Source organism: Paramormyrops kingsleyae, chromosome 1, assembly GCF_048594095.1.
Source record: "Paramormyrops kingsleyae isolate MSU_618 chromosome 1, PKINGS_0.4, whole genome shotgun sequence".
NCBI classification, from domain to species: Eukaryota; Metazoa; Chordata; class Actinopteri; order Osteoglossiformes; family Mormyridae; genus Paramormyrops; species Paramormyrops kingsleyae.
The window spans coordinates 35,268,810-35,294,898 of record NC_132797.1 but is presented as its reverse complement, the minus strand read 5'-3'; the positions used below and the strand labels follow the sequence as shown (position 1 = coordinate 35,294,898).

The 26,089-nt window shown below is 49.5% G+C and overlaps 1 protein-coding gene across 15 annotated transcripts in view; it reads right to left on the bottom strand.

Moving 5' to 3' along the window:
* abi2a (abl-interactor 2a) overlaps positions 1-25,754 on the bottom strand; it is a 30,619-nt gene extending 4,865 nt beyond the window's left edge. For 2 of the 15 annotated variants that reach the window (XM_023805864.2, XM_023805865.2), the window contains exons 1-8: positions 25,540-25,753; positions 8,026-8,193; positions 6,884-7,060; positions 6,602-6,619; positions 5,799-5,896; positions 3,631-3,780; positions 2,104-2,228; positions 1,227-1,466 (exon numbers count right to left, since the gene is read on the bottom strand). In XM_023805864.2, the coding sequence (XP_023661632.1) occupies positions 1,227-1,466; positions 2,104-2,228; positions 3,631-3,780; positions 5,799-5,896; positions 6,602-6,619; positions 6,884-7,060; positions 8,026-8,193; positions 25,540-25,656 (1,093 nt within the window). In that variant the 5' untranslated portion in view covers positions 25,657-25,753. Of the gene's footprint in view, positions 1-1,226; positions 1,467-2,103; positions 2,229-3,630; positions 3,781-5,798; positions 5,897-6,601; positions 6,620-6,883; positions 7,061-8,025; positions 8,194-25,539 lie in introns of all 15 variants that reach the window. The other 13 variants (XM_023805858.2, XM_023805862.2, XM_023805859.2 and 10 more) reach the window with 13 other exon arrangements.
* Between the last annotated feature and the right edge of the window lie 335 nt (positions 25,755-26,089).

Genomic DNA, 26,089 nt, shown 5'->3' with positions numbered 1-26,089 from the left:
TGCTGATGCTTTTCTGATTTCATCTGGCACAGTGTTAGAAGCTCTGCAGATCCAGCTGGTGTTTCTACAGTGAAACCTATGATGGGGACAGAGCACACTGAGCAATAAGGCTCTGATAGGACAGCGGCCGAGGCATAAACTCAGCAAGCCGGCCTATCAGGTCGCTCCGACAATCCATGCAATTCCGACATGCAACACAGTGAGGAAGAGAGCTGCTGCAATTCACATTGATGAAGACAAACAGGCAAACGCAGACGGGGCTGACAGAGGACAGTGGGGAGGCAGTACAGAGGGAGCCATATCTGGGCTGGGGTCCCTGTCCCCCCCTCCCTTTTCCACTGCACATGGGCACAGCAGAGACCCCACATCAAGCATCAAGAAGTATACAGTTCGCCACCCAAGCCAAGTAAGATCTTTAAAACTGTTCATAAAGGTTTTCCTATTTCACCACACTGCTTGCATTTGTGTTTGTTGCAATACATCTGCGTGTCTGGTGAAACATCACTACTGCATGCATGCGCAGATATAGTAGGCGCACAAGAGTCCGTGCCACCGTACCGGAAAGCGTAAAAATGAAGAGTGAACTAGGCTTAACACCAACATTAACGTTGCTAGCTGGTGATGTCATTAAGCGTAATTCACACAGCACACTGCAAAAATGCAACCAATCGATAAGAAAATTTGTCGCCAGCTACTTTTATCGCCGATTAAGATCAATGTTATCGATTAGATGGTGCGGACTTGCATGTGCTTAAATGCAGCACCACTTCTGATGTACACAACTCCACAAGTTCAATATGCAGGGCAAATAATGATTTCGGGACAGAAAAACAAAATTTTCTAAACAATACCTCCCCATTATCCAAGGACGGAATTCTATAAATGCAACAATTAATTTGTGGAATTGTTGACAATGCACAACTCAATCCTGAACTACCTACTCTTATGATGCAGCTCCCTCAACCCCACCTCCCCGTCCTTTGGCCCCAGTGCACTATGGGATTTACATCAATCAAGCTGCTATATTCATCATGCTATAAATGAACAACAGAATGCAGCTGGAATAAAGAATGTGGAAAACACGAATCCAAGGCAAGGCTGGGTCAGCCAATGGGACAAAGCTGGCCCACTTCCTGGACACTGAACAGCCAATGAAGTGCAGGGGGTGGAGGAAGCAGGACACAGGCAGCAGGAAGTGGGGGTGCTGCAAGAGGGAGGAGACTCACCTGCTGCAGGGGCGGTGCTAGTAGCAGAGGAGGCAGCGACAGCAGGAGGGAGGGGCTGGGAGGAAGGGGTGGCCTCCGGTGGAGCTTTCGGGGCCTCGGAGGGAGGTGTCGGAGAGGGGTCGAGGGTGGGAGGTGGGGCACTGGGGGTGTCAGAGGCAGCGGTAGGAGGAGGAGTGAAGGTGGGGGGCAGAGGAGGGTTGGCTGAAGCAGGAGGGGTACCTGAAGGGCCAGCAGCCGTGGCTTACAGAGGAAAAGGTGAAGGGGGGGGGGGGGGGGGGGGGGGAGAGAGAAAGCCCGAATGAAAAGATAAGGAAGAGGCGGGTGCTCTGTTCAGGAGAGCAGCAAGAGACCGGCGCACTCTGCCCCCCCGCTCCAGCTGGCCGTGGGGAGGGGGGGGCCGCGTCCCGTTTCCTACAGAGTCCAGGCCTAAATTTGCTGGATTCTATCTTTGTTACCTGCTAATTCACATGCCACAGGTAAGGGGGGTAAAAACCCAGAGCATCAGGAATCCTTTGTGGGCAACGGAGGATTTAACAATTCAGAGAAAGAATAAATCACATTAAATGCCTCCATATGCAATGATATGAATTATATGAAAGATCATTTATATGAAATATGCTGCCTATCTCCGGCACAGACATGTTCTGGAACTGAAGCCTCTGTGTTGTTCTACTCCTGGAACTCAAACCCCAGCTGTCAGGCTCAAATAAAGTGGCGATTCAATGGGGCCCAAATACAGCGACACCAAAACTACCCGAAGCCAGTGATGCTGGATGCAAGGCTGAAGGCAGCTGGAGTACGGGGCATGAGGCAGTGGCTGATTGGTCAGAGAGAGAGACTGTTAGCCAGTAAGGGGGGGGCTGGACGCACGGCTTACCTGGGAAGGCGCTGGGAGGGGACGGCGTCGGCACGGCGATGGGCACACCCACACTGCCGCTCCCGCTATTCTCGCGGCTGCTGCTGCGGCTGCTGGGGTGGCTGCCGCCGCTGCTCCCACTGCTGCTGCCGAGGAGCGAGGGCAGGGAATGACATACTGGCCATCGTGTGCGCGGCACTGCTCCGGCCCTCTGCTGGCCGCCACGGGAATCGCAGTGAATCACACGACTTCAGAACCAGGCACAACAGCAGCCACAGCCAAGAGGGGGGGGGGAGGGAGGCCCGGCCTCCGAGCTCTCCCCCTAGCTGAGCGGCTCTGAGTGCGGCTCACTGGCATGCAGGTATCACAGCGAGGCGGTCGCACGCGAAATCAAACGGACGATGGCGTGGAAAAGTAGTGTTAGCACCAAGACACGTGGGTCTCGACTCGCGGTGGGGCTTCATCGGGGGCTGGGTGTGCAGGCGAAGGACGCCCGCAGCAGCTACACAGAGACGGAACCCAAGCTGGAGTTAAAGTGGAAATCCCCCCCCCCCCCCCCCCTTCAGCGCTTAGAAAGTCCGTCGTCTAATAGACTCGGCCAGTAGGAGCCCCACCAAGAGCGCAGACTTTCCAAAAGAAAATAAAAAATTATAATAAAACAAACGATTAAAATGCCGAGGAGAGTCAGAGAGAGAGAGCGAGAGAGAGAGAGAGAGAGAGGGATTGTTAGTAAGATGCTGCCAGAATGGGGGCTGTCACTGAAAAGACAGGGAGATGCAAGGCTTCTGAGATGAGAGAAAGGCAGCCGATTAGAGACAGGGGCAAGAACACAACACGACATGTGGGGGGGGGGGGGGGGGCACATGAAGGGCAAATTCACCCACAGGTAGCTCACCTGCACACCAGCCTATACTGAGCCCCCCCGCCCCACCCGTATGACAGCTAACCAATGAAAAATAACCTGAGGTCAAAGAATCAAAGGCAGCAGGGACACACGGGCCAACGGATGGACGGGGTCTGTCGGCTGTGACCCCCCACGGGGGAAGGCGGCCCAGACCCCCGGAGGCAGTGGGGCCGCAGGACGATCCCTGCGGGTCCCTATTCATCGGCGAGCGCCGGGCACCCTCGTGGCACGTCGGCCCTGGCATTCCAGCCTGGCAAGGGGGCAGGGGGGTGGTGCCAATTCCGGGGCGAGGCCTTTGCAGCTATGCTACCCGCCAAACGGGTGGGGGCGGGGGTCTTCTGGGACCCTCAGAAAGACCACTTTTGCTTCCTCCCAGTGAAAACACTGCTTTAGCCCCCCCCCCCCCTCACAGCCCGCCCCCACTCTGGCAGTTTACAGGGGCTTCTCCTGAACAAATGAAGTAGCAGGTTAAGCTAAACCCCCCCCCACCCCGGCCAGGGGTGCAGACACTGGCTAGACTAGCAGAAGCCCGAGGAAGCAAGAAACGCACCTCGGTGTAGCGATTTGCGGGGGAGAGGGGCGTGTGCCGGCCGCGTGCCCGAGCATGTATGTGCGTGTCTGCTTGCGTGCGCGTGTCCCGGTACCTGTACGTGCGGTTCCTCTGGTTAACGGACGCCGTGCGCACAGGGCTCTGCTGCTGTGCTGCCGCCATGCTGCGGGTCGGGCTGGGGACGTAGTCGTTAGGGACCACGGGCGGACGCACCGGCTCGAGCGTCCTATAGGGGGAGTGCCTCCTGTGAGGGGAGGGGGGGTGTGAGAGCATTTCAACATCCAGTGGGTGATGCACTCAAAATGGAAACAAACTGAAAAATGTGCACGTAAACGGAAAAGGCACAAGCAACAGACTGATAAAAGAACAGGGAGGTTCTGTGTGGTATTCTTGGTGACACTGCGAGGGGGGGGGGGGGGGGGAATGTTCCTGTGCACACATTAATGGGCAGACAGCAGGAGCGAGCTCCAGCCCAGCGCAGACACACCTCAGCTGCCTTACTTATGACCCGCAGTGTGCTCGCTTCAGCACGAGCTGCGTTACATGAATGTCACCCTGCATAATCACTAGCTGGGAGAGAGATCATAGCGATCGACACTGCACACTGCATTTACTGCACCCTTCGCCCTAAGACATCTGACTTCTGAGGGAGAACAAGGTCGATACACTGGTGGCACGAGGACGAGTATGTGGGAAGACACAGCTTTCAGAATGAATACAGACCACCACCCCCCGCAGACACACAGACAGGCACAGACAGGCACAGACATGACCACCAGGCGGTCAGCTTCTGGCTCTCGATCTGCTGAAGATGATGACAGCCTTGCATCTCATTTAAACACATCCAGCTTCAGAGTGACACCTTTGGTGGCAGTGTGCGCGATCCAGCTGAAATTTAAAAAGCCGTCACTGTGAAAGCTCAGCTGGCACTGGGCCGATTTCGCTAATGAAGATCGGACCACTCCGAGTTAGAGAGGCACTTTCAGTCCCTCCTCGTCCATCTGAAGCAGTATTGGATTCAGACAGTGACAACCATTAAACTGCAACTACTCAGGCGTGGAACAAAGGCAACATGGAACAAACTCTAAAATGAGGTGAAAATAAATATTGTTCATACAATATTGTCAAAATCACATTTTCATACTTAAGACAAAGAGGTAGTTAGTTGAGTGACATGCACCAGAAAATTACAGGCTGGCAAATGAAATTAAACTACTCTTCAGAAATGCTGCCACCAAAACACATCTGACCCTGGAAAAAATGACATGGCAGGTGCAGTATATCAAATATAAAGGAAGATTCAGAAAAACAAATAGTTCTTCAACGGAGTCTGGAAAGAAACAGACGACAGTACAGTGTCAGTGTAGACTGGCGTCTCCAGCTCACGGCATCTGGAACACGTGATGGGGGAGCGAAGGGAGGGAGGGAGGGAGAGAGAGAGAGAGAGAGAGGGAAAGAGAGAGTCAGTTAAGGTCAGAGCCAAGTTTTCATCATTCCCACAATCCTCAGCTTGGTGAGAAGCTGCGATTTTCACAGCCCAGACCCACTCCCAGATGGCGGGTCAGCATAATAAATAAATAACACACAAGCGTGAGCAGTATGAGGAGAATGACACACACACACACACACACACACACGAGTGCGATATGGTGTGAGTGTGTGAGAGATGCAGGTCATGGCCACAGCAGGACCCCTGGCCCATGGCTTCTCCTGGCCTGGTCCCACAGCAGCTCCTGCCCCAGGCGTGGGAGGGAGCGCGAGGCCTCAGGCCCGGCCAGCTGGCGGGGGCGCGCTGGGGAAATGAGCTCAGACTCCACAAGCCCCCCCCCCAGTAAGGTAGTGTATAGCTACCCAGCAGGCATCACACCCCCCACCCCCTTAGAACAGGGCTGCTACCCTTTAGGGAGGGGGGGGGATAAGGGATAGTGAGGGTCAAGCAGGGTACCAATGAGCTGTCAAACGGCATCAAACCCAGCAGGCATTCGGACTGGTGTAGCCAGCAATCTGGAAGTATAGTGAAGGCCTGTTAAACTCGAGGAACACACAAAGTGGAGCTGTGCCCATGCTGAAGGTCACGGAAGGGCAGCTCGCCCCCCCCCCCATCAGCCTGGATTAGGAATCAAACCAAACTGTGAAGTGCAGAACAGGACAGGGTCCATGGGCCTGAATTCGGGTGCCAGGCTGTAGGGAGCATCCTGCGTGTGAAGGTGGGCAGCGCCCCCGGGAAAGGGGCATGGCCCCGCCCCCCGCCAGCATACATACCCAATGGTTCCCTTCCCAGACACAGGGGGGCTTGGCGGCTTCTGGGTCGGGGGGTTGGTGCGGGGCATACCGCCCATCTTCATGTTCTGGGTGCTGACCTGCAGGACGCAGCGGGGTTAGAGGTCACACGGCCACCGGACTGAAACGTCATGGCCGAAAGCAACGCAGGAAGAGGCGGAGCTACAAGAAGCACAGACAGAGATCAGGGCGACGCTGACACTGGCATGGAGCAGAGCAAGCGCCCGGACTCCTGCTGTCACCCCCACAGCCGGCCAGTCATGCAGTTCCGGCGAGGGGCTGCCGACTCCGGGTCAAAGCGGCCAACCGCGTCCAACCGCGACAGGAAGCGCTGGCCTGCTCTCCGCAAAGAACTGCCACCGGGCCAATAACCTTAGCAAATGTGCTACACAAACCGTCAACCAAATGGTGTCACATCTCCGTCCCTATAACTGAATTTTCGGGCCTACTGGGCAGCACTGGGTGCCAGCCCGGTGGCAGGAGAGCCGGGCTGTGCGCTGTGGCATGCTTTAGCACCCAGCTCCGCGGCGGCATGCATCAAACAAACAGCATGAACGGTGCCCTCCATGATCATCAGTGCTGCTGATGTCGGAGGCGCTATCCAAGATGTAATGCTAACACAACAAAGACGACAGCAGCATGATGGGGGGGGGGGGAAGCCATCACATGACTTATGAAAAAATCAAACCATCACGCATGAGGACACTAAATTATAAAATGAAAAAGAGCATTTCTGCTGTACAGGAATGCTCAACATATGCAACCTTGTAAAAAAAAATCCTTACCTTAAATCTAAGCAACCACTAAATACAGGGCAAGAGACAGCCAAAGAAAGAGAAAAGTGTTAAAATGTCAGGGTTCGAAGAGACGAGAAAGGGTTAACCTCAAATAATCATCTGGTTAAAGGAGCAGTTTTAATTCATTCAAGAAATTTCATGGTTTGAACAATTTATGACGGTTCTTTAAAAAAAAGTGTTCAGTGAAAAGTAGATGCTGAACTGACTGCTAATCAAGCACTGACTGTCTGCTACATCCCTGTGCGTCGTGTGTCTGTACCAGCATCCTACCTTCACTCCATGCCCGATGTCATCCAGCACGTTGTAGTCAATGGGCTTGCGGATGTAGCGCACCGGCCGCTCAGGATTGGCGGGGGCGATGATCTTGTGTGTGCGGGACGTGTTCTTATTGGTGGTCAGGATGCCGATTTCCCGCCTGGCCACCTTCTCCTTATGGATATCCACGGTCTGGCAGTGGGAGGAAGGGGAAACCAGTCACTCATTACCACAAGGTCACAGCAAAACCAGCCTTTACTAGCGGATTTGTTACCAGCCTCTGAGCATGTCCCTTTAAAAGACCTGCACACAGCATCCACCATGGCAGGGAACCTGCAGGGCAGACAGAACCCTGAAAGAGCGACTAAGAAGGCCAAGGTCTGGTCTTGGCAAGAGCAGCAGCCCTGGCTGACACATCCAGCTGGACTGGCTCCATGAGCGCTCATGTCCCAGGATGCACCAGGGCGCTGTGGGAATGGCTGCCTGGCCCAGCTTAGAAGATCCCCAGTGTGTAAAGGCCAATGGTGGTTAAGCTAACAAGCAAGCCCAGGCTGTGAGCGGCTCCCAGCTCCCCAGAAGCACTGCAGCGTCGTGCCCCCAGGCCGCCTCACACCTGGCTTCGAAACAACAAGTATCCGACCGCTGCATTGCTATAAATGCGACCACGCAACCCCTTACAATGCACAACTGTGAGCAGCCTTCTGATATTTAGCTGACCTTCAAGGGCTGGCCTCACTTTGCAGTTCTTGCATAATCCTGAAGGCTAACTGGGTATTTAAACACAAATGGAAGCAGGACAGCCACCACCAATCCGCAGACCTGCCGGCCACATGAAACGCGGTTCTCCATCATGTGATGCAAAGGTGGAAAATCATCACCAATCACACTCGGGGTCCTAAAAATGTGCTTGTCGTCTCTAGCTAAATGAGTGATGTAAGCACCATGCCCCCAGCACCGCCACCTGACCCGAATATTACAGAGATGATCCGTATCCTAAGCCTTAGGTTCCTACATAAAAATATCCTCCTCCTTCTATATGGAGGGTGGAGGACGTCGGCGTTCAGTGACACCAGTGAGGACACTAGTAAAAGCTCAGGGCCAGGATGTGGGGCTGAGAGCATCTTCTGCTTCTGTGCCCTGAGAGAGGAAGGACTGACCTGGGAGATGTGGTTGATGGAGGATTCCATGCGGCGTAGCTGGGACGCCTGGATGTCCAGCATCTGCAGAACATTGTTGGCCAAGGTGTTGATCAGATAGGCGACGCTGGCCAGCGACTGGGTAGTGTAGTTTTTGGTCTCCTCGAGGGCTCTCTGCTTGTCCCCTGACTGTAGGGACACAAACGGCGGAATCAAACAAATGTCTAATTTGACACCAGTTTCTGAAGAGCAAACACACTGCTCACATGCAGACAATTCATAATCTCATTCCTGCTGGAATAAAAATAGGCGTGAAGTGAACTGTGAAGGACCAGCATCATATCTGGAGAGTTTCCCTGTTGCCTCTGCATCCTGGGAAAGGACTCAAGATCACAGCAGCCCAACACAGGATATGAAGAGCTACGCCGATGTAAAGATTAATGTGTCCGGAAATGACTGATTCAGAAATCATTTCAATATTTGGATGGATACTGTAAAAATCTCCAGCACTTTGCAGTATTCATTAATCTTCATGTACACATGTGTGCTCCTTCTATTAAAAGCTGCACTACTGAAGCTCACACACCAAGCACCAAGCTCACACACGCGAGTTCTGAGAATCCACCGTTTCCTTATATCAGGTTTCAGGCTCCTGTGACAGAGCAGCCGTTACGACACAGATAGCGCAGCTGTGGTTCTCCCCGCCCCTTGCTCACACTTACATGCACATGGTACGACCCCCCCCCCCCCCTCCCCGCATCAATGGGACGGTGCGAGGCTGCCTCTGCCTCCCAGGGGCAAAAACTGCCCTCCAGAGTGGGTGGGAGGGCCAGGCTCCCTTTTACCGGAAGGCCTCCATGGCGCCATCATGGGACCCTCCCCCTCAGCAGGGGGTTTGGTACAGTCCTACCCCATCAGCTGTAAGGACAGGTGCAGATCACACCACCAGTTCGAGGGGGTCTCTCTATATTCATTTGATCCAATTCATTTTTGTGTAGCTCATTTTCATTGTCTCAAACTGCTTTAAATCCTCCCTGCCCAAAGACCCCAGAGAGTAAGCCAGAGGTGACAGCGGTAAGGAAGAAACATTGGGAGGAACCAGACCCAACGGGGGAGCCCAATCCAGATATAAATATAGCCCAGTTATAAATGCGGAAGTTTCACTGGAGTTATGGATGCTCACATCTGGAGGGGTTTTGTGGTCCAGCCTTAAGCAGGAGAGTACAGGCAGATGTGCAGGAACTGTCCATCATTCAGACACAGCCAACCGGCTGCTAGGGGTGGGAATCCTTATTCAACAAGGACGAACACAAGTTCTCACCGGTGACCCCTGGAGGAGCAGCAGGAAACAGCAACATTGCAGCCATCCATAGGATAGCATGGACTGACCCTACAGCCATCGCTGGTGACGTTACATCCACCAGGAGAGTCCCTACCTCACACCTCTAACTAGTCCATGCTTTATAAAGGGGCCACACAGAAGGGCCCCACTCTGTCAGGTACCTGCTGCAAAATAAGGACTCTGAAAAGCCAATATTAAGGCGAGGATCCAATGGAAAGGGTACGCCAGCAGTAAAGAAAGAGAGAGAGAGAGAGAGCAAGCGGTCGCACGACTCACTTTTGCTTCCGTGTCTGCAGCAGTAAGACAGAAAGAAGAGCTGAAAATAGCAGCGCATGCAGGGAAGACGAGCCACCCAGCCCTGTGCCTCATTTTCAAACCTCATGTTCTCTGTTCAGCAGCACGGACTGCAGCAGACGGCCTGGTGATCCCGTACAAACGCTCAAGGCTGTGAGGAGTGCCATATGTGCCTGGGAGTCCCTGAGCTGCTGGCGTGTACTCCATTAGAAAGAGAAAAAAATTATATATGTTATGGCTGAAAATACACATCAGAACAAACAAACACTGATTTAAGCTTGTGTTGTGAGTCCTGCAGCGCCCTCTGTGGCCAGTACGAGTAACAGCCTCCTCTGCAGTAAACAAGCAGCAGTGCAGCAGGCCTGCATGGGAGAAAACGTCTTTTCTCAGTACAAGAATCAATGAGACGGCATCTTTAAATCAGACGCAATTTTTGCTGGTTAAGCAGGACAAATCAAACGCCTCTAGGTCCAGAAGTCATTATAATAATGCGGGAGCTATCGATTCCTCTTCAGGCAATGCAAACTGGAGAAACTAAGCTGGTCTATTTAGTTTGTTCAAGTGACAGTAGGAGAGGCTTTCTCTGTGTCCCACTCGGAAGAGAGAAATGGTTGAGACAGACTGGCCACAGAGGGGCCGCATATTCAAGGCTAATAACATCCAGCTGCAGAAAAGGATAAGAAGCTATAAGTCTGTAAGGCACTACAGGGGCCATTCCAAGGCTGCTACTACCAGCACTACCTCCATGCTTGGTACCCAAAGCATGCTGGGAAGGGCAACTGCTCCGTTTGTCCTCTGACTCAAACCCCAAGCCATCGTTAGACTGTCATTAGGCTGAAGTTACCTGTACCACCAACGAACAGATTGAGACAAACTTCGCGAGCTGCAGCTGATTTGCGTTTTCTGAAGAGGGCAGGACAAGATGGAGCCCCTGGATTGAACTACTTAATCATTTTCACAGAGGATCACAGTCAGGGCCCCTCAGAGAGCCTCACATCGCGCATGTCTCTGTCCTGCCGTTGGTTCCTGGCAGACATTACTCAGCGCTGAGTTACGCTACCCTGTCTCTTTGACAGAAGACACAGGAAATTGGCCCCAGATTGGGGGGCTTCCGTCTGTGACGGGGGGGGGGGAGGAGAGAGTACAGCCAAGCTGCTGCTAAGAGACGGTGAATAGATTCCATAAAGAACCACAGCGTGACCTGATCAAGAGAAGATCAGCACACCAGACGCTGGCAGGAGGTTCCTCCTCGTTCCACAACAGATTAGAACCGAAAGACCAGACTTGGCAACAGGATGGGCATCAGAAACGGCTGTCAGAAAGGGCACACTCCCCAAGCCCAGGTCCCCCCCGAGGCTCCTGATTACTGCATATGATTACAGCCTTGACTAATAGCTTCAAGGTTCCCCAAGTTGCATCATGTGTTATGACAGACCCAAAAAGGACTTAAACATCACTGACCAACACCAGAGCAAAAGAAAGCCCACCACAATGAATTGAGTATAAACTCTTTTTTTTTTGGCTAAAATATCCATTAAAAACTAGAATGTAATGCCAAACTTTTACTTGGATACAAAAAGTAAACTTTTCCATGTAAAAATAAAATATTTCCATATGTAAAACAAACTCAAATCCTTCATGCATCAAATCAAGAAACATACTGGAAAGACTTATCAAGCATTGCTACCAGGACTAACCATGTATGCATTATATAAATCACACTAACCTCAATTAGATCATTCCAGAAACCCTTCCAAAGAATGCATCAGAACTCTCTTCATAACCCCTGTGCAAATACTCATCCCAAGTGTTTCAAGTTGTAGGCAGACATCCTGGGATTTTAAATGTGCCAAAGTAATACAGCACACAGCCGAAGAATCTATGACTCGTGTCCCTCAATGTTATTTCGAGGAACCATTTAGAAGAATTTACATTTTATTTAGTAGACGCTCTTATCCAAATTGACATCCAATTGAGGAGAAGGGTCAGGCAGTCTGGAGTGACTGAGGTTAAGCCCAAAGGTGAAACCACTTCTAGGAGCCAAGGGATTTGAACCAGCAACCTTCCAATCACAAGAAAGAGTCCTAACCAACAGAATCACACATCATCCCCTAGAGTTCTAGTGTTCACCCAAGTCATGGTTACAGCTTCAAATAAACACAGCTGGATCCAAATACCAATTTCTCCCATGTCTTTTGTGTATTGCACAGGTATCTGTTAGGACACAGTATCACACTTCTCTGACAAATCCAGATGTGTGAAATGTCTGTGTGTAGACAGCTCCTACATGGCCATGTACACATTTCATTCCTCCAATACACAGAGGGTTAAGTGCCACATTTCTAGGTAATTCAATCGTCTCCCTGCCTCTCCTCTTCGGTGGTCCCCCACTGTGACGACCCAAATATTCTCTGTTCTGGAATTCCTCCTCAGCACATTCAGAAATGGGAGCCCTGAGATGTAAAGCCATTCTAGAATGTGTCACTGCCCTGCCGCTCAGGAGTAAACATGAATCATGCATGAATCAGGTCTATGGAGGCGCGACCGCATTGTCCGCTCTTGGTGTCATTCATACCTTCTAAGGCCGGCGTCCAGAACCCAGCACAAAGTACAAAACTTCTGTCTATGGCTGGTACCCAAAAGCCAAATTATAGACAGGTGTTGCTGCCATTAAGGCAGTAGCAATGCAACAGGAAGAGCTGTCAAGAAAGGATGCCTATGGATGGAGCCCATGGAAGCAGAAATATGATACTGGTATATGCAGTCTTTCAAGCCACAGCTGGCCAGGTCGCTACAGGCGCGCCTCATCGTAGCCTGCGTGCCATCCATCAGCGGTGACTGCAATTCCAGCAGTCAACGTCAGCGTTCAACATTCTCGAAATTCGCGTTACCTCCATCTGCCTCCAATCCTCTGTACACTCGAAGATGCCTTGGCACAGGGTCACAATGCACAGCTGGGTCAGACATAGAACAGGAAACATTACATTCGTGCTGGACTCTCACTTGAATTGTAGTAAAGGTACAGCAATAAGAAAGCCAATTCAACAGGACCTTAAGCACACTCCCTGTCTTCCAGGGAATGAATCATTTCAGTGAAATAACATCTAAAGTCATACTGCGCCAATTCATATCATAAGAGAACAAAACACCGAACAACAGGAGCAATTTCTGCCCCCATTTATCAGCACAGCTGCGGCTCTCAGTGCCACGGATTCTGACACTGGCCAGCAAAGGTGAAAAATGGACCGTCATTCTTGCAATGTTATACTGCTCATTGATTTTTTTTGGTCTTCCGCTCAGGGTATTGCTGGCTTTTGCAGTTGCTATGGTAATACCTAAGCAGCAACTCATCAAAAACAGACAAAGCCTAGTCTGCACTGGATCCCATTTACTCGGATTGCCGTCACCTGAAAACAGATTTCACCCAATTTAACGAAGGTAATGCTGACAGGGAGGGACTGGCTCTTACACAACAATTCAGGGTTTCACATATGCAAGAATATTATCGTTTATCAAGTCAGGCACATGCGTGATGTTTCAGTTAGAACTTCATGTATATGGAGAGAAAATGGAAATGCACAGTTCTCAATAAATAACTATTCATTGAACTTTATTTCAGCTGTAGAGACAGAAGACAGTAGCTCCAATACCCCACAAATCTTTACTGATGTTAAGCATCATTCATTATGGAAGGGCTCCTATTCGGGATAATGGATAATTCACCAAAGTAAAGAAAGTTCTGATTGATCCCAGTCTAGGTAAAAGAAGCAATAATATAATGTTCCAGTAGAACCAGCCCCATAGCCACCATCATGGTCCAGTGATCCACACACACCAACCGTCAGAAGAGGAGAAGAGCTGGATTAAGAATGACCTACTTTGAGATCTGTTTTACCAGGTCTAAGACAAGCGGTCACACGGAGCACAGTGAAGGACAAAAAAGAACCCAATCATGCTCCATAACTGGATTACACTACAACAAAGAGGTGCACTGGGGAACAGGAAGGAGTTTCCTGAGAATTCACTTGAAGGACCAAGGGGTGCTCATTTGGATCTGCAGTTCAAGGACATCGATTCCCATCTGAATTCCTACTTCTAGGAATCCACTGCACACCATCTGTTCTCACCCCGCTGCACCCTACTGCCTGCCCTTCATTCCATCATCCATTCCAGACTCCCTCTCCACCACCAAGAAAGATGGGGAGTGCAGTGAGCAGTGACAGGACACAATGGATCAACGCAGTTTAATTTGCTATTCTCTGTCCATGCATGTTTCCACAGCATAAAAAGCAGGTCCTGGAGATACCTTCTGAAAAAGACGATAGCCTTCCTTGGGAACCTCCTTGTGTTCCCTCTATCCCAACTGCATCCCATTTCCACCTTTTCTGGACCTAAACGACCAAGTAGGTCAGAATGGTCCATCTGTCCAGTGTGTGCTGGAAAAGAATGAATCAGCCCTGCCAGCTTCAGCTGTACAACCAGCTTCAGCAGTACAGCCCCTGTGGCCACAGCAGATCAGAGAGAGAGAGAGAGAGAGGGAGGATGAAGCCTGCTGCTGTGCTGTTTTACTGAAACACTCATGCCTGCAGTTCAAAGCTTTACAATAGGGGAGTTGCCACATATGGAATGACAAGGTTTTAAAACTATTGAATTTCTGAAAGAATAGTTTAACAGGGTATATTAAGTCAAATTATTAAATGTATACAGTTCTCAGGTTAAGAATGAGATCCATTCCCTAAGTCGAATTTGTAGATGTCGGAAAAAAAATACAGTACATAAACTAAATTATACAGTAATAAAAGTAACTACATGTGGTACAATATATCGAACCGACAAACCATTCAAGCTGTGCAATTTTTTCACGAGCATCACAAAATAGTGAGTGAGTTTGAAATTATAAACCACTGTATTTTACGCAAATTTATAACAGATTTTATGTCAGTCTGTTTGTAAGTACAAGCTGTCCTTAAGTCAGATGTTTTAAACCCAGGGACTGACTGTACATGCGTTTCGAAATATCAGAATGGCAAATATGTTACATTGTTCCAAACCCCTGAACAAGTCATTTTTCTGATTAATCTTTCCAGAATAACTAAAACAGAAAAGAAAAACAAATGCAAGTGAATCCCATTGAAAATCAAAATAGTTTTACTGTGGGTTGTATGGCTTCTTCCAAACCATAAACAATTAACAACCCAATTAAACTCTACTTGCATAGGTCACATTTAAGGCAACAGTTTACAGATGGCAGACACTGAGACACGGCATTTTGGCCTATTTAAATGATTAACGAATTAAATTAACTCAATAAACAAAGGCTGGTCAATGGTCAAATTGTTTTCTTCTGATGAGAAGGCCTGGGTCAGAACCTCAAGACTAATGGTGCGTTCGTTTTTCTCTCGGAACTCAGAAATTCCGAGTTGAGTGACATCACGTCTGACAATCTCCCGTTCGAACTACCCACATCTCGGAAAAAACATGGCTGCCTCCATGAACACGTTGCTGTGTGTTTTTGCTTTATATTTTAGCAGATTTGGAGTTTTCCAAAAGGAGAAAATGGAGAAATGGAGATTTTTCCGAGAGACATACAAGAAACACGAACTAGTCAAACCACATTAAAAGCTTTATAAAATATTTGAGTACATTCATAGCGATATTCTTTTTTGGAACGGTAAACTACAAACAAACCATGTCGCCATGTTGAAATTACGTCACTGGGGCAACTCGGACAACAAAATCTTCATCCCAGTTCCGACTTGGAGAGAAATAATAGAACGCACCATAAGCAACCAGCCCCAGCCGGGGATGTACCAAATTTGCACCCCCCCCCCCGGTTTCCTTAGACCTTGAAGACCTGCTGCTTAGCTGAACTGCACATGGTGTGAGGAAATGTAAGCTGACGCTTCAAGTTCACCAGTGTCTCGTTCTAACAAGCCGACTGCCATGATAAAGAGCAAGACTCCCAGCCAGGCAGGAAGCACGGCTGCTCTGTCATGTCATTCATAGCTTATTACCTGCTTTGACTTCGATAAATATCTAGCACAGAAAAAGGTCAGATTAGATGCGTTTTCATCTTCGCTCACCTATCTAATAGATGACAGAAGCTACGCTACCTTAATGCCTCAGTTTTCCATATTCCAGTGAGTCTCTATTCAAGCTCGTCGACATCAAAACCTTTTTTTTTGCCTTTCCCCTCTCACAGACTAATTTAAGCTGTACTTCAAGAGTAACATGACATGACACATAAAAGACAAAGAAAAGTCTAAAGTCATCTTGTGTGGAGGTGCTGTACAGGCTGCACTCAGCGGGTCGCAGTTAAAAACACAGCCATGCGCTGCCTGTTAAAGCATCCCCACACTGCTGCAGGCACCTGAACCCACTACGAGAGCCAGACACCCTGGGGCCTACAGAGCCACAAACAAAAGCTAAGGTTCTGCTCCCTTGCTAATAGCTGGCAATGAGAGAATCAAACCCAGCAAGGAGGACCGACACCGAGCCAAATGCCTCGAGAGAGCAGAAGGCCAAACATCTTGCACTCCGAGGGGGCTGCAGAAAGCAGGAAAATGGGGAGGGGCCACTCATCTGAACGGAGAGCTTCCTGTAATTATACTCTGTTTAATCGGTATCATTCCTGATGGGGAAGCAGCTCAGTGGGGACTCAGGCTGAAAGGGGATAGGAGGAGGAGTTCAGAGAGGGAGGCTGTAATTACAGAGTCAGCGAAAGCATGAGAGAGAGATTGTTGGGGGGGGGGGGGGGGGGGGCGGGTGTAGCTGCCGGACGCAGACGGCAAACAGGTGGCGGCGGCTTCTGTTACATCACGCCGCTGCGTCCACGCAGGCATGCAGGAAGGAAGGAGAAAAGAGAGCAAAACATCTCCCTTCTGATTGGCCAATGCAGCAGAGAACATGGTCACATGTCAGAGCACGAAAGGAGACTCCGCCTCCCGTGTGGGATATTTTACTGAAATACTAAAGAATGCTTAAATAATAATCATGCATAAGCACAGAGATACAGGTCTATTTTGGTCCACGACAGCACCCCACAGCTGAACTCTCATTCATACTGGAAAGCCTGGCCTATATGGCTAAAATAATCAGTGCGACTATATCAAATGGTCCCTGAAAGAACATCGACTGCTGCACTGATACCATCTCCAGCAGGCACTGAAGAACCCAGCTGGTCGTCTCAGTGAAAGAAGATAGAAACCAGCAACCATGGGAGTTTTGTCCTAATAAAAAAATTATACATACACACACACAGCCTACAAACACCAAGACAGGAGTGGAAGGATTCCACTGGTGAACTGTTACATCACCATTCATAAACAACGGTCACAATCATGGGTTTTTTCTTTCAAGTGGTTTCTTAAATGCACTTTGAATCAAGGATATATAGATAACATAATACCCCCCCCCCATCCAGCCATCCTCCACCCCCAAGAGCTCCATTCAGTGTTTTGGGAAAGAAACAGAAAAACACAGACGGAAGCTACAGGAAATCCAAGGGGGTCCCACCTACTTTCTGGTCATGCCTACCAGCTGTACATCTCAGGAGCACTTTCTAATAGACCAGAACATGGAAGCACCAGCAAGCAGAACTCAACGCCAAGTCCATAAGCGGTACCACATCCCCGCCACATCCCTGCCACATCCCTGCAGGTCCAGCGAAACGCTGACAGAGCCTTGTTTTACGGCTCATAAAACCAAGGATTGTGGCTGCCAGAGTCAACAGAAAGGTGACGGTAACGAACCACTACGGACGAGACAGGAAGACTTTAGGAATCCCCTCGCAGCACGGGGACACGGTCCGAAACGGGAACAGCTTGGCCAAAGAGGAGTAGCAGGAGTGGGAGCGTGGGAGGGCATGGCTCCCCGCCAGCCGGGCGTGTGGGAGTCCCAGCTTCTGGCTCCTCTTCGCCTGCAGAGAGCGGCCATCGCAGGAAGCCACACGGCCTCCCCCAGGCAGCTTCAAAAAGCTTTTAAGCACCTTTTAATTAGCTTCTGACCAAAGTCACGGAGATAAAGGGCTGCAAGACTCGTGATCCATGCTGAGGCTTTGAAAGGGTGATGGGGCCCAGGGGGGCTTTGGAAACGCAGCTGCAGCCACTGCAGCCACCACAGCCGACGCAGCCGTGGCCAAGGGCTCAGCCAGAGGGAGCAGAGTCTGCCATAGGGCCCCGATTTGAATAGCTTGATCTTTTCACATATAAATATAAAGAGCACAATAACGGCCGGACAGAGCCTGCATGAAGAAACCAGGGCGGGGAACAGATATGTACACTTAGTGAAGGGACTGATTTAATACACGTGCAGCACCACTAATGTGCTTATTTTATCACAGCAGTATTTTTTTTTTTTAAACTTTACATTAGAGGGACACCAGAGTCTCATAAAGCCAAAGCTTCCCCTAACAGTTCTGGGGTGTGAGCTACCAAATATAGAGAAACAGACAACGCAGACTGTTAGAAATACACATGTGGCTCCCAAATTAGTGATCAGTGGTACAGGCTGAGCAGAGAACCAGTTGCAAGACACCTTGAGATGAGAAGTATGACATCATTGACCACTGCCTCGGCGTGGCATCAGTATTCTGCTTTTGTTCCATGCCTGACTGTTCGAAAAGGTGAAATGCCTAAATATTTCAGAACCGACGCCTGGTACACCAATGATGGTGGGGGAGGGGGCGAGCTTTCAGGAAAAGAACAGGGGGGGGGGGGTCTAGGTCTACACAAGGTGACTCTTCTCCAAGGCCCATGAGCTAAAAAACACCACACCCAAGCCCAGATCGGCCCACAAGTGACCTTTAACTCAGCTCTACAGGGTATGGAAGAAATCCCAGATCCAACAGGCGGAAGCCCCAGGAGGACCTGCAGATGCCCATGAGTCACGGGACACGACGGCCAGGCTGGAGGCGGCGGCGCATGGCACCACCAAAGCGATGCGAGAGCCGCGCGACGGCCAGCCAGGATCTGCTCACCGATTAATACTGAAGGAGCAAGTAGTAAGGGAGGGGGGAGAAGGAGAGGCAGGGGGAGAGAAAGAAAAGGTAGAATGAGAAAGAGGCAGAGGGAGAGAAAGAGAGGCAGAGGAAGACAGAAGCACACCACATGCTCTTGCTTAATGGGGGACACATTCACTCCACTTGGCCCCTTCATTCAGTTAAACACATCCATCCATTTTCTGAAACCGCTTGTCCTATTCAGGGTTGCGGGGGGTCCGGAGCCTATCGGCGCAAGGCAGGGGCAGTTAGCCTCAGCATGTTTTTGGACTGTGGGGGGAAACCGGAGTACCCGGAGGGGGAAATGGGGAGAACATGCAAATTCCACACACATGGAACCCTGGCAGAGACTCGAACCCAGGTCCCAGAGGTGTGAGGTGACGGCGGTAACCACTGCACCACTGTGCCACCCCTCATTCAGTTACATTTGCATGATAATTACCACATTTTACAGAAAGCTTGTGGATTCAGGTGTAGAAGCTGAGGGGCATCACCAGGGCAGGACAAACGGCACCCTGATACACCAGCAGTTCAGAGCTTAAATGACTAAAGATTACAAAGTCTGTTCAATGGGACTTTGAAAGGCAGAGGTGAGGTGGGCCCCCTCCCACGGCTGTGTCCCTCACCATCACCCACATAAGAGAGAGCCTGAAAGGATAGCCAGAGCAGCAGCTACCTACCCGATATCCCCACTCCAGCCTGAAAGGATAGCCAGAGCAGCAGCTACCTACCCGATATCCCCACTCCAGCCTGAAAGGATAGCCAGAGCAGCAGCTACCTACCCGATATCCCCGCTCCAGCCTGAAAGGATAGCCAGAGCAGCAGCTACCTACCCGATATCCCCGCTCCAGCCTAAAAGGACAGCCAGAGCAGCAGCTACCTACCCGATATCCCCACTCCAGCCTGAAAGGATAGCCAGAGCAGCAGCTACCTACCCGATATCCCTGCTCCAGCCTGAAAGGATAGCCAGAGCAGCAGCTACCTACCCGATATCCCCGCTCCAGCCTGAAAGGATAGCCAGAGCAGCAGCTACCTACCCGATATCCCCGCTCCAGCCTGAAAGGATAGCCAGAGCAGCAGCTACCTACCCGATATCCCCGCTCCAGCCTAAAAGGACAGCCAGAGCAGCAGCTACCTACCCGATATCCCCACTCCAGCCTGAAAGGATAGCCAGAGCAGCAGCTACCTACCCGATATCCCTGCTCCAGCCTGAAAGGATAGCCAGAGCAGCAGCTACCTACCCGATATCCCCGCTCCAGCCTGAAAGGATAGCCAGAGCAGCAGCTACCTACCCGATATCCCCCCTCCAGCCTGAAAGGATAGCCAGAGCAGCAGCTACCTACCCGATATCCCCACTCCAGCCTGAAAGGATAGCCAGAGCAGCAGCTACCTACCCGATATCCCCGCTCCAGCCTGAAAGGATAGCCAGAGCAGCAGCTACCTACCCGATATCCCCGCTCCAGCCTAAAAGGACAGCCAGAGCAGCAGCTACCTACCCGATATCCCCACTCCAGCCTGAAAGGATAGCCAGAGCAGCAGCTACCTACCCGATATCCCTGCTCCAGCCTGAAAGGATAGCCAGAGCAGCAGCTACCTACCCGATATCCCCGCTCCAGCCTGAAAGGATAGCCAGAGCAGCAGCTACCTACCCGATATCCCCGCTCCAGCCTGAAAGGATAGCCAGAGCAGCAGCTACCTACCCGATATCCCCGCTCCAGCCTAAAAGGACAGCCAGAGCAGCAGCTACCTACCCGATATCCCCACTCCAGCCTGAAAGGATAGCCAGAGCAGCAGCTACCTACCCGATATCCCTGCTCCAGCCTGAAAGGATAGCCAGAGCAGCAGCTACCTACCCGATATCCCCGCTCCAGCCTGAAAGGATAGCCAGAGCAGCAGCTACCTACCCGATATCCCCACTCCAGCCTGAAAGGATAGCCAGAGCAGCAGCTACCTACCCGATATCCCCGCTCCAGCCTGAAAGGATAGCCAGAGCAGCAGCTACCTACCCGATATCCCCGCTCCAGCCTAAAAGGACAGCCAGAGCAGCAGCTACCTACCCGATATCCCCACTCCAGCCTGAAAGGATAGCCAGAGCAGCAGCTACCTACCCGATATCCCTGCTCCAGCCTGAAAGGATAGCCAGAGCAGCAGCTACCTACCCGATATCCCCGCTCCAGCCTGAAAGGATAGCCAGAGCAGCAGCTACTTACCCGATATCCCTGCTCCAGCCTGAAAGGATAGCCAGAGCAGCAGCTACTTACCCGATATCCCCACTCCAGCCTGAAAGGACAGCCAGAACAGCAGCTACCTACCCGATATCCCCGCTCCAGCCTGAAAGGATAGCCAGAGCAGCAGCAGTGGAAGTTTCACAGAGAGCGATCTCACATACGCACAGTTCAGCCTCTCCTCTTTGTCCCTTTCAGTGAACAGGAGTCAGCCCCAAAGCTGTGAAAGCCACAGATGATGGCAATTCAGGAGCCCTAACAGGGCCAGGCTCTGCATCGCTTTTTGTGTCAAACTGCATTCTACATTCACAAAGATCATTAAAAACACTTCCACAAGAACAGCAATTAAATGCGTGTAACTAGGACATTGTCGGGCGAGTGAAAAAGTTCATAATCAGTTCTGCCTTATACTGCCGGATCTCTGACACCACCAAACATCTGGGGCCGTCAGACACAAAAGACAAAGATTGCGCTGTATTGGTAAATGGCTACTCCAAAGCCAGGACAGTAATGTTCTTAGAAGACAGGGCAACTTCTGTTCACGCTGACTCCTGTAGTTCATCTTTCAACGCCTTACACACAGGCTAACAATGAACCTCCCAAATACAGGCCCTTCAGAGCATCATTTCACACAGTGAACAAGGGGCAATTCTGTTTGCCTTTTGTCAGACGTTCTGGCAGAGGAGGCCTATCCTATACAACTGTGGCCTTAAGCTGAACGAGCAAAACAATCTCACTCTGAAACAGAACCAAGAAAATTTTATGATAACCTCTATGTCAGAGTTCATGTATGGCCCCGGCAGTGGGTGGAGTCTATTTCACAACGGCAGAAAGTGCCCCAAGGAATGCTGGTGCAGTACATCTAAAAATACCCAAAATGGAGAAATAAAAGTAAAATAAAGCAAAAATGTGAAATGTCAAAGGGCTGATGTGTCTAACTCCAGAAAACTCCTGAAAACACACGCACACTCAAAAAGGTCCAACAATGTGCCACAGGAGAGCGGCTATGCCAAGCACACACCAAAAGCAGGAAATTAACCAAGAGGATGTGTGGGCGCCATTCCAGAAGAACCGGTATTTCAGCACCAGGCAAACTTCCCCGTACCACAAAGCCCTCAGGCCCGTAACACACACGGCGTGGCTGAATAACCAGTTTGCGACATAGAACCACCTCTGCCTCACATGTTCTCAGCAAGACTCTGTGGTTTTTGGAATCACACCAAAGTCTGTCTTATTGAACCACTGCACTATACATGTAAAGCACATAGGCAGAGCTGTATCAAATGACATTCTGTACTTTGCCCATCTTCACTGGAGAACCTGAGTTGTAAAACAAGCTCATATCAGATAATGAGAAAAACCAGCTCTGACTTTTGATTATGCTTCATAATACAATGAGACTGACCTCAGGCCAACACACCCAATAAGATCTCAAGTTAAACCAACAGAAATCTTACTAACAAATCAGACTGTAGTGACAGTGAAAACCTTGCAGGGCAGTTCACACGGTGTTAAAGAAGCGTTTCCTCTGGAATTTAACAACTCCATTTCTGATTCATTTCAACGGGCAACAGAGAAATAGTATTGCTCAGAAACAGACCATGTCACACAGACCATGGTGGCAAGCATCCATGTCGTCAGAGGCCCTCCCAGTGCGCGCATGCGCACACATACACACACGCCCAAGCAGGTCGACACACAGACATGCACTCACAAGAACCGTGAGTCAGAGTCACACATTCACACGGTCATCAGAATCGCCTTCAGCAGCAGCTTGGTCTACGGTGATGTCTATCGTGTGGAGATCGGGCTCTTTCAAGCATGACGTTTTTCGAAAAGTAATAAAACAAAAAGAGGGAAAACAGTGACTGGAATACTCTGCTGTTCAGTCAGATCAATTTTGAACAAATTCCACTGAGAGAACAGTAAGAGCTTGGCCTGCAATGGAATTGGTGTCCGCTCAGTGCCTTATAGTGTCCTCACAGTGTCTTGTATCACCTCCTCCACAATCCAACTGCTACAGAGGTGCTGCTGGTTCCCAAGAGCGTAACACAGAAACTGCTCCTGGCCACAGTCTAAGCAAGGCCACAGGCACATATTATGAAATGTTTGTCAACCAGGCAAAGCCCGTGCCGGGTCACTTACAAGCAGGCCGAAAGAGACTCAGATCTTCCCCAGCAGGAGGAAGGGGTCCCCTGCAGCCTGCCTCTGTGGGTGGCAGAGGGAGATCAGCATGTGTCGGTACCCACAATGCCGCTTTCACATGGTAGATGCATCTGTCCACGGCAGACTCTGTGTGGGCTGCACAGTCTGTGCGAAAGCACAGCTACTCCCCCACCCCACCACCCAGTAACATGTAGAGTATCTTCCCCACCAGTCACACCACTCAGATGGCTGTACACAGCAAAATTTCCCCCATAACAAGTGGAAAACTTTTAATGAGACAACGGAAAACTAACAGACCAACTTCCATATATAAGAATTTTAGTGGACAACGCAAAATATGCCCCTTTACTGTTGGTGTGTAAATGTTTAGGTGAATAAGAGTCGCCAGAAATTAAATACAATTACTAAACAAAACTGAAATGCGTGCTAATCCTGACCAAAAGGCACTAATCCTGTGGCGGTTGCATTTAAGCAAACATATGACATAAGAAAAAAGACGTTTCGACTATTTAGGCGAGTTCATTATCAGACTGCTTGGAAGTGATGAGGGGAAAATGAAACAGAAGCTAAACATACAAAAGTACAACAAAATAGATTGAATCAGAAATATGCACAAAAGATGAATTTGTTCTGCACCAATAAGAACTTAAAAAATAATACAACAGATATATCACATTAAAGGCCAGTTTTCTAAAATCATACTCTGAACAAACAAAACAGCACCTAATCAGCCTCTTGATCCTTATTTCCAAAACAAAATGATTGGACCTACAGATGGGGTCACATATTTAAACCATGCTACAATTTTGGAAGACACGGAGACATCAGTTCAACTGCATGTGGTCCCTAGCTGATTAGACAGAGCTAAGCTATTCAACAACCAGAGATGGTTCAGAAAAAAGGCTCTCTGGCTTTCAAAAGATCACCACACATACCAATAACAATATGCTTAGCTAGTGAATGCAAATAGAAAATCCAGACAGCTTCAAAACTGAGCAGGAAAGCAACAGCAATCACAGTAACCTGTGCTATTCCAGAACAAAAACGACGGGCTGTCATAACTGGACAGCGCTTCATAAAGATACTGTTTACAAGATTTCAACCGCCTTCGAAAATGGATCAATACTTGCCTTAAAGGATTTCCTAACTAAACAGAAAAAGGGTCAGCATCTAAAGATCCATTTTACCTGAATCGCTACACCATTCTTACTCAAAGTCGCGCTGTCTGTTACGTCACAAATACTCCGAATCACTATGACGACCATTTACTGCTAATAGTAACCGCTACGTCATCCATTTCGGACTACGCACTTAGGGGTACTTCGTATTTTTCACATACATTGAATATCTGCAAAGGGTATATAGCGCGTAAACCGCATAACTGAACTATTTCCACCCCAGTAAAACCATGCCGAGTATGACAGGCATCACATCACAGCGAAGATTGCTAAGATTTCCATTTAACTACACATACACTGATACAGTCAAAGCGATCTCGCAGTAAAGCACAAAATTCATCCCGTTAATTTGAACCCTGAACTCGGGTCATAAAAGGAGTTTAATTGTGATTTTTTTTTCCACATGTAAAAATTAAGTTGAGTAATTGATTAGCAAAACCAAAGCACTGAACGACTCATATCAAACTCTGGGTATCTGGATACAGCCTCCCCAAAATCATCTTCAAGGCATCGTATCTACACAGCTATCACACTCCGCCGAGGTTTTACCCGGGAAATACATTGAATATGGTCGAGCTATGATTCGAAAATGTTGCATAACAACATTATTTTAATTGGGTCTACACGGGGATGTGTCTCGTAAATGTTGCATCAAAGAACATACTAAATGACCCAACTTCAACGAATTGAACGACACTGCGATGTATAATTTGGCTCCCTATAAATGAAAATCAAAAGCGAGCCCGTTTGTGCTCGGGGAAAACGTTAAGATCGCTGATTACTTCACACCATCTATCTTAGCTATAAGTAGGATACCTTCCGTGTTACTTCCCTAAGAAGTGATGATAATATCAGGGTTTAACATGTAATCAGTCCATTTACTCTTTAAATCAACCGACAAGTGAACTATTTTGATGTATATCTAATAGACCTATAAACAAACGCGCTGGTGAGAAACTGGATAAGGTTAGCTACAAAGCAGCTACGAAATCGATAACTCCAGTTTAAAAAAAAAATAGTGACTTCGGGGGTGATCGAGTGACACCCCAATAATATTTTCCAGCAGCTTCTACCCGTTACAAATGCTTCACCCACATGCCTAACAAACGAGAAGCAGGTGGGGAGCGTCCCAGACCGTAATTTCACTACGATAAAGTTAATGGGCTAAAATCAAATGCAATTTCCAGGACAGGGTAGGCGGCGGCAGCAGAGCACATATCGCCGCGGTGAGAAGGGGAAGCCAGCAGCAGAGAGCAGCGCTCCGTCCGCCGCAGAATGAGCCGCTTCGCGCCGCGCCAACACCCGCAGTCAGCGGCAGCCGCCGCTCCTCACCTGAATGTAATTGTTTTCGCAATACTCGGCGACTCTTTCGAGGTTGGTGAAACTGTCCAATAGAGCTCTTCGACCTGCTGGAATCTCCTCTTCCAAGAGCATCTGCAGCTCCGCCATCTTTACATCTTTTTGACACCCTGATGCAGGAGCGCTCACAGACAGGAAGCGCTGGGAATGCTACTTCCTCTCCTGTTTGTAGTGGGAGTCCTACCCAGCTGATAACCTGCCATTACGTAATGGGCTTTGGGGGTGACCGTCTTCCCGGTGCCCTAACTCTGCTTACTTGCGCGTTACGGTTTTGTCGATTTGATCATTTTGGAGTTAAAGAAAAGAATATAATGTTTATGTTTGCTGTATCGTAATCCAGTCTCTGAACCGTGGAGGTACAGCAAGGCAGATCAGACATGCTCAAAGTATTAGCCGCTTTTCCATTGACAACAATCCGTATTGTGCGAACATTATTACGTATATAGAAATGTACAATGTTTTTAGTCGGTTTTCAGCCTTCAGCCACAAAATCTTTGGCTCAAGCAAAATTATTTATTCAATG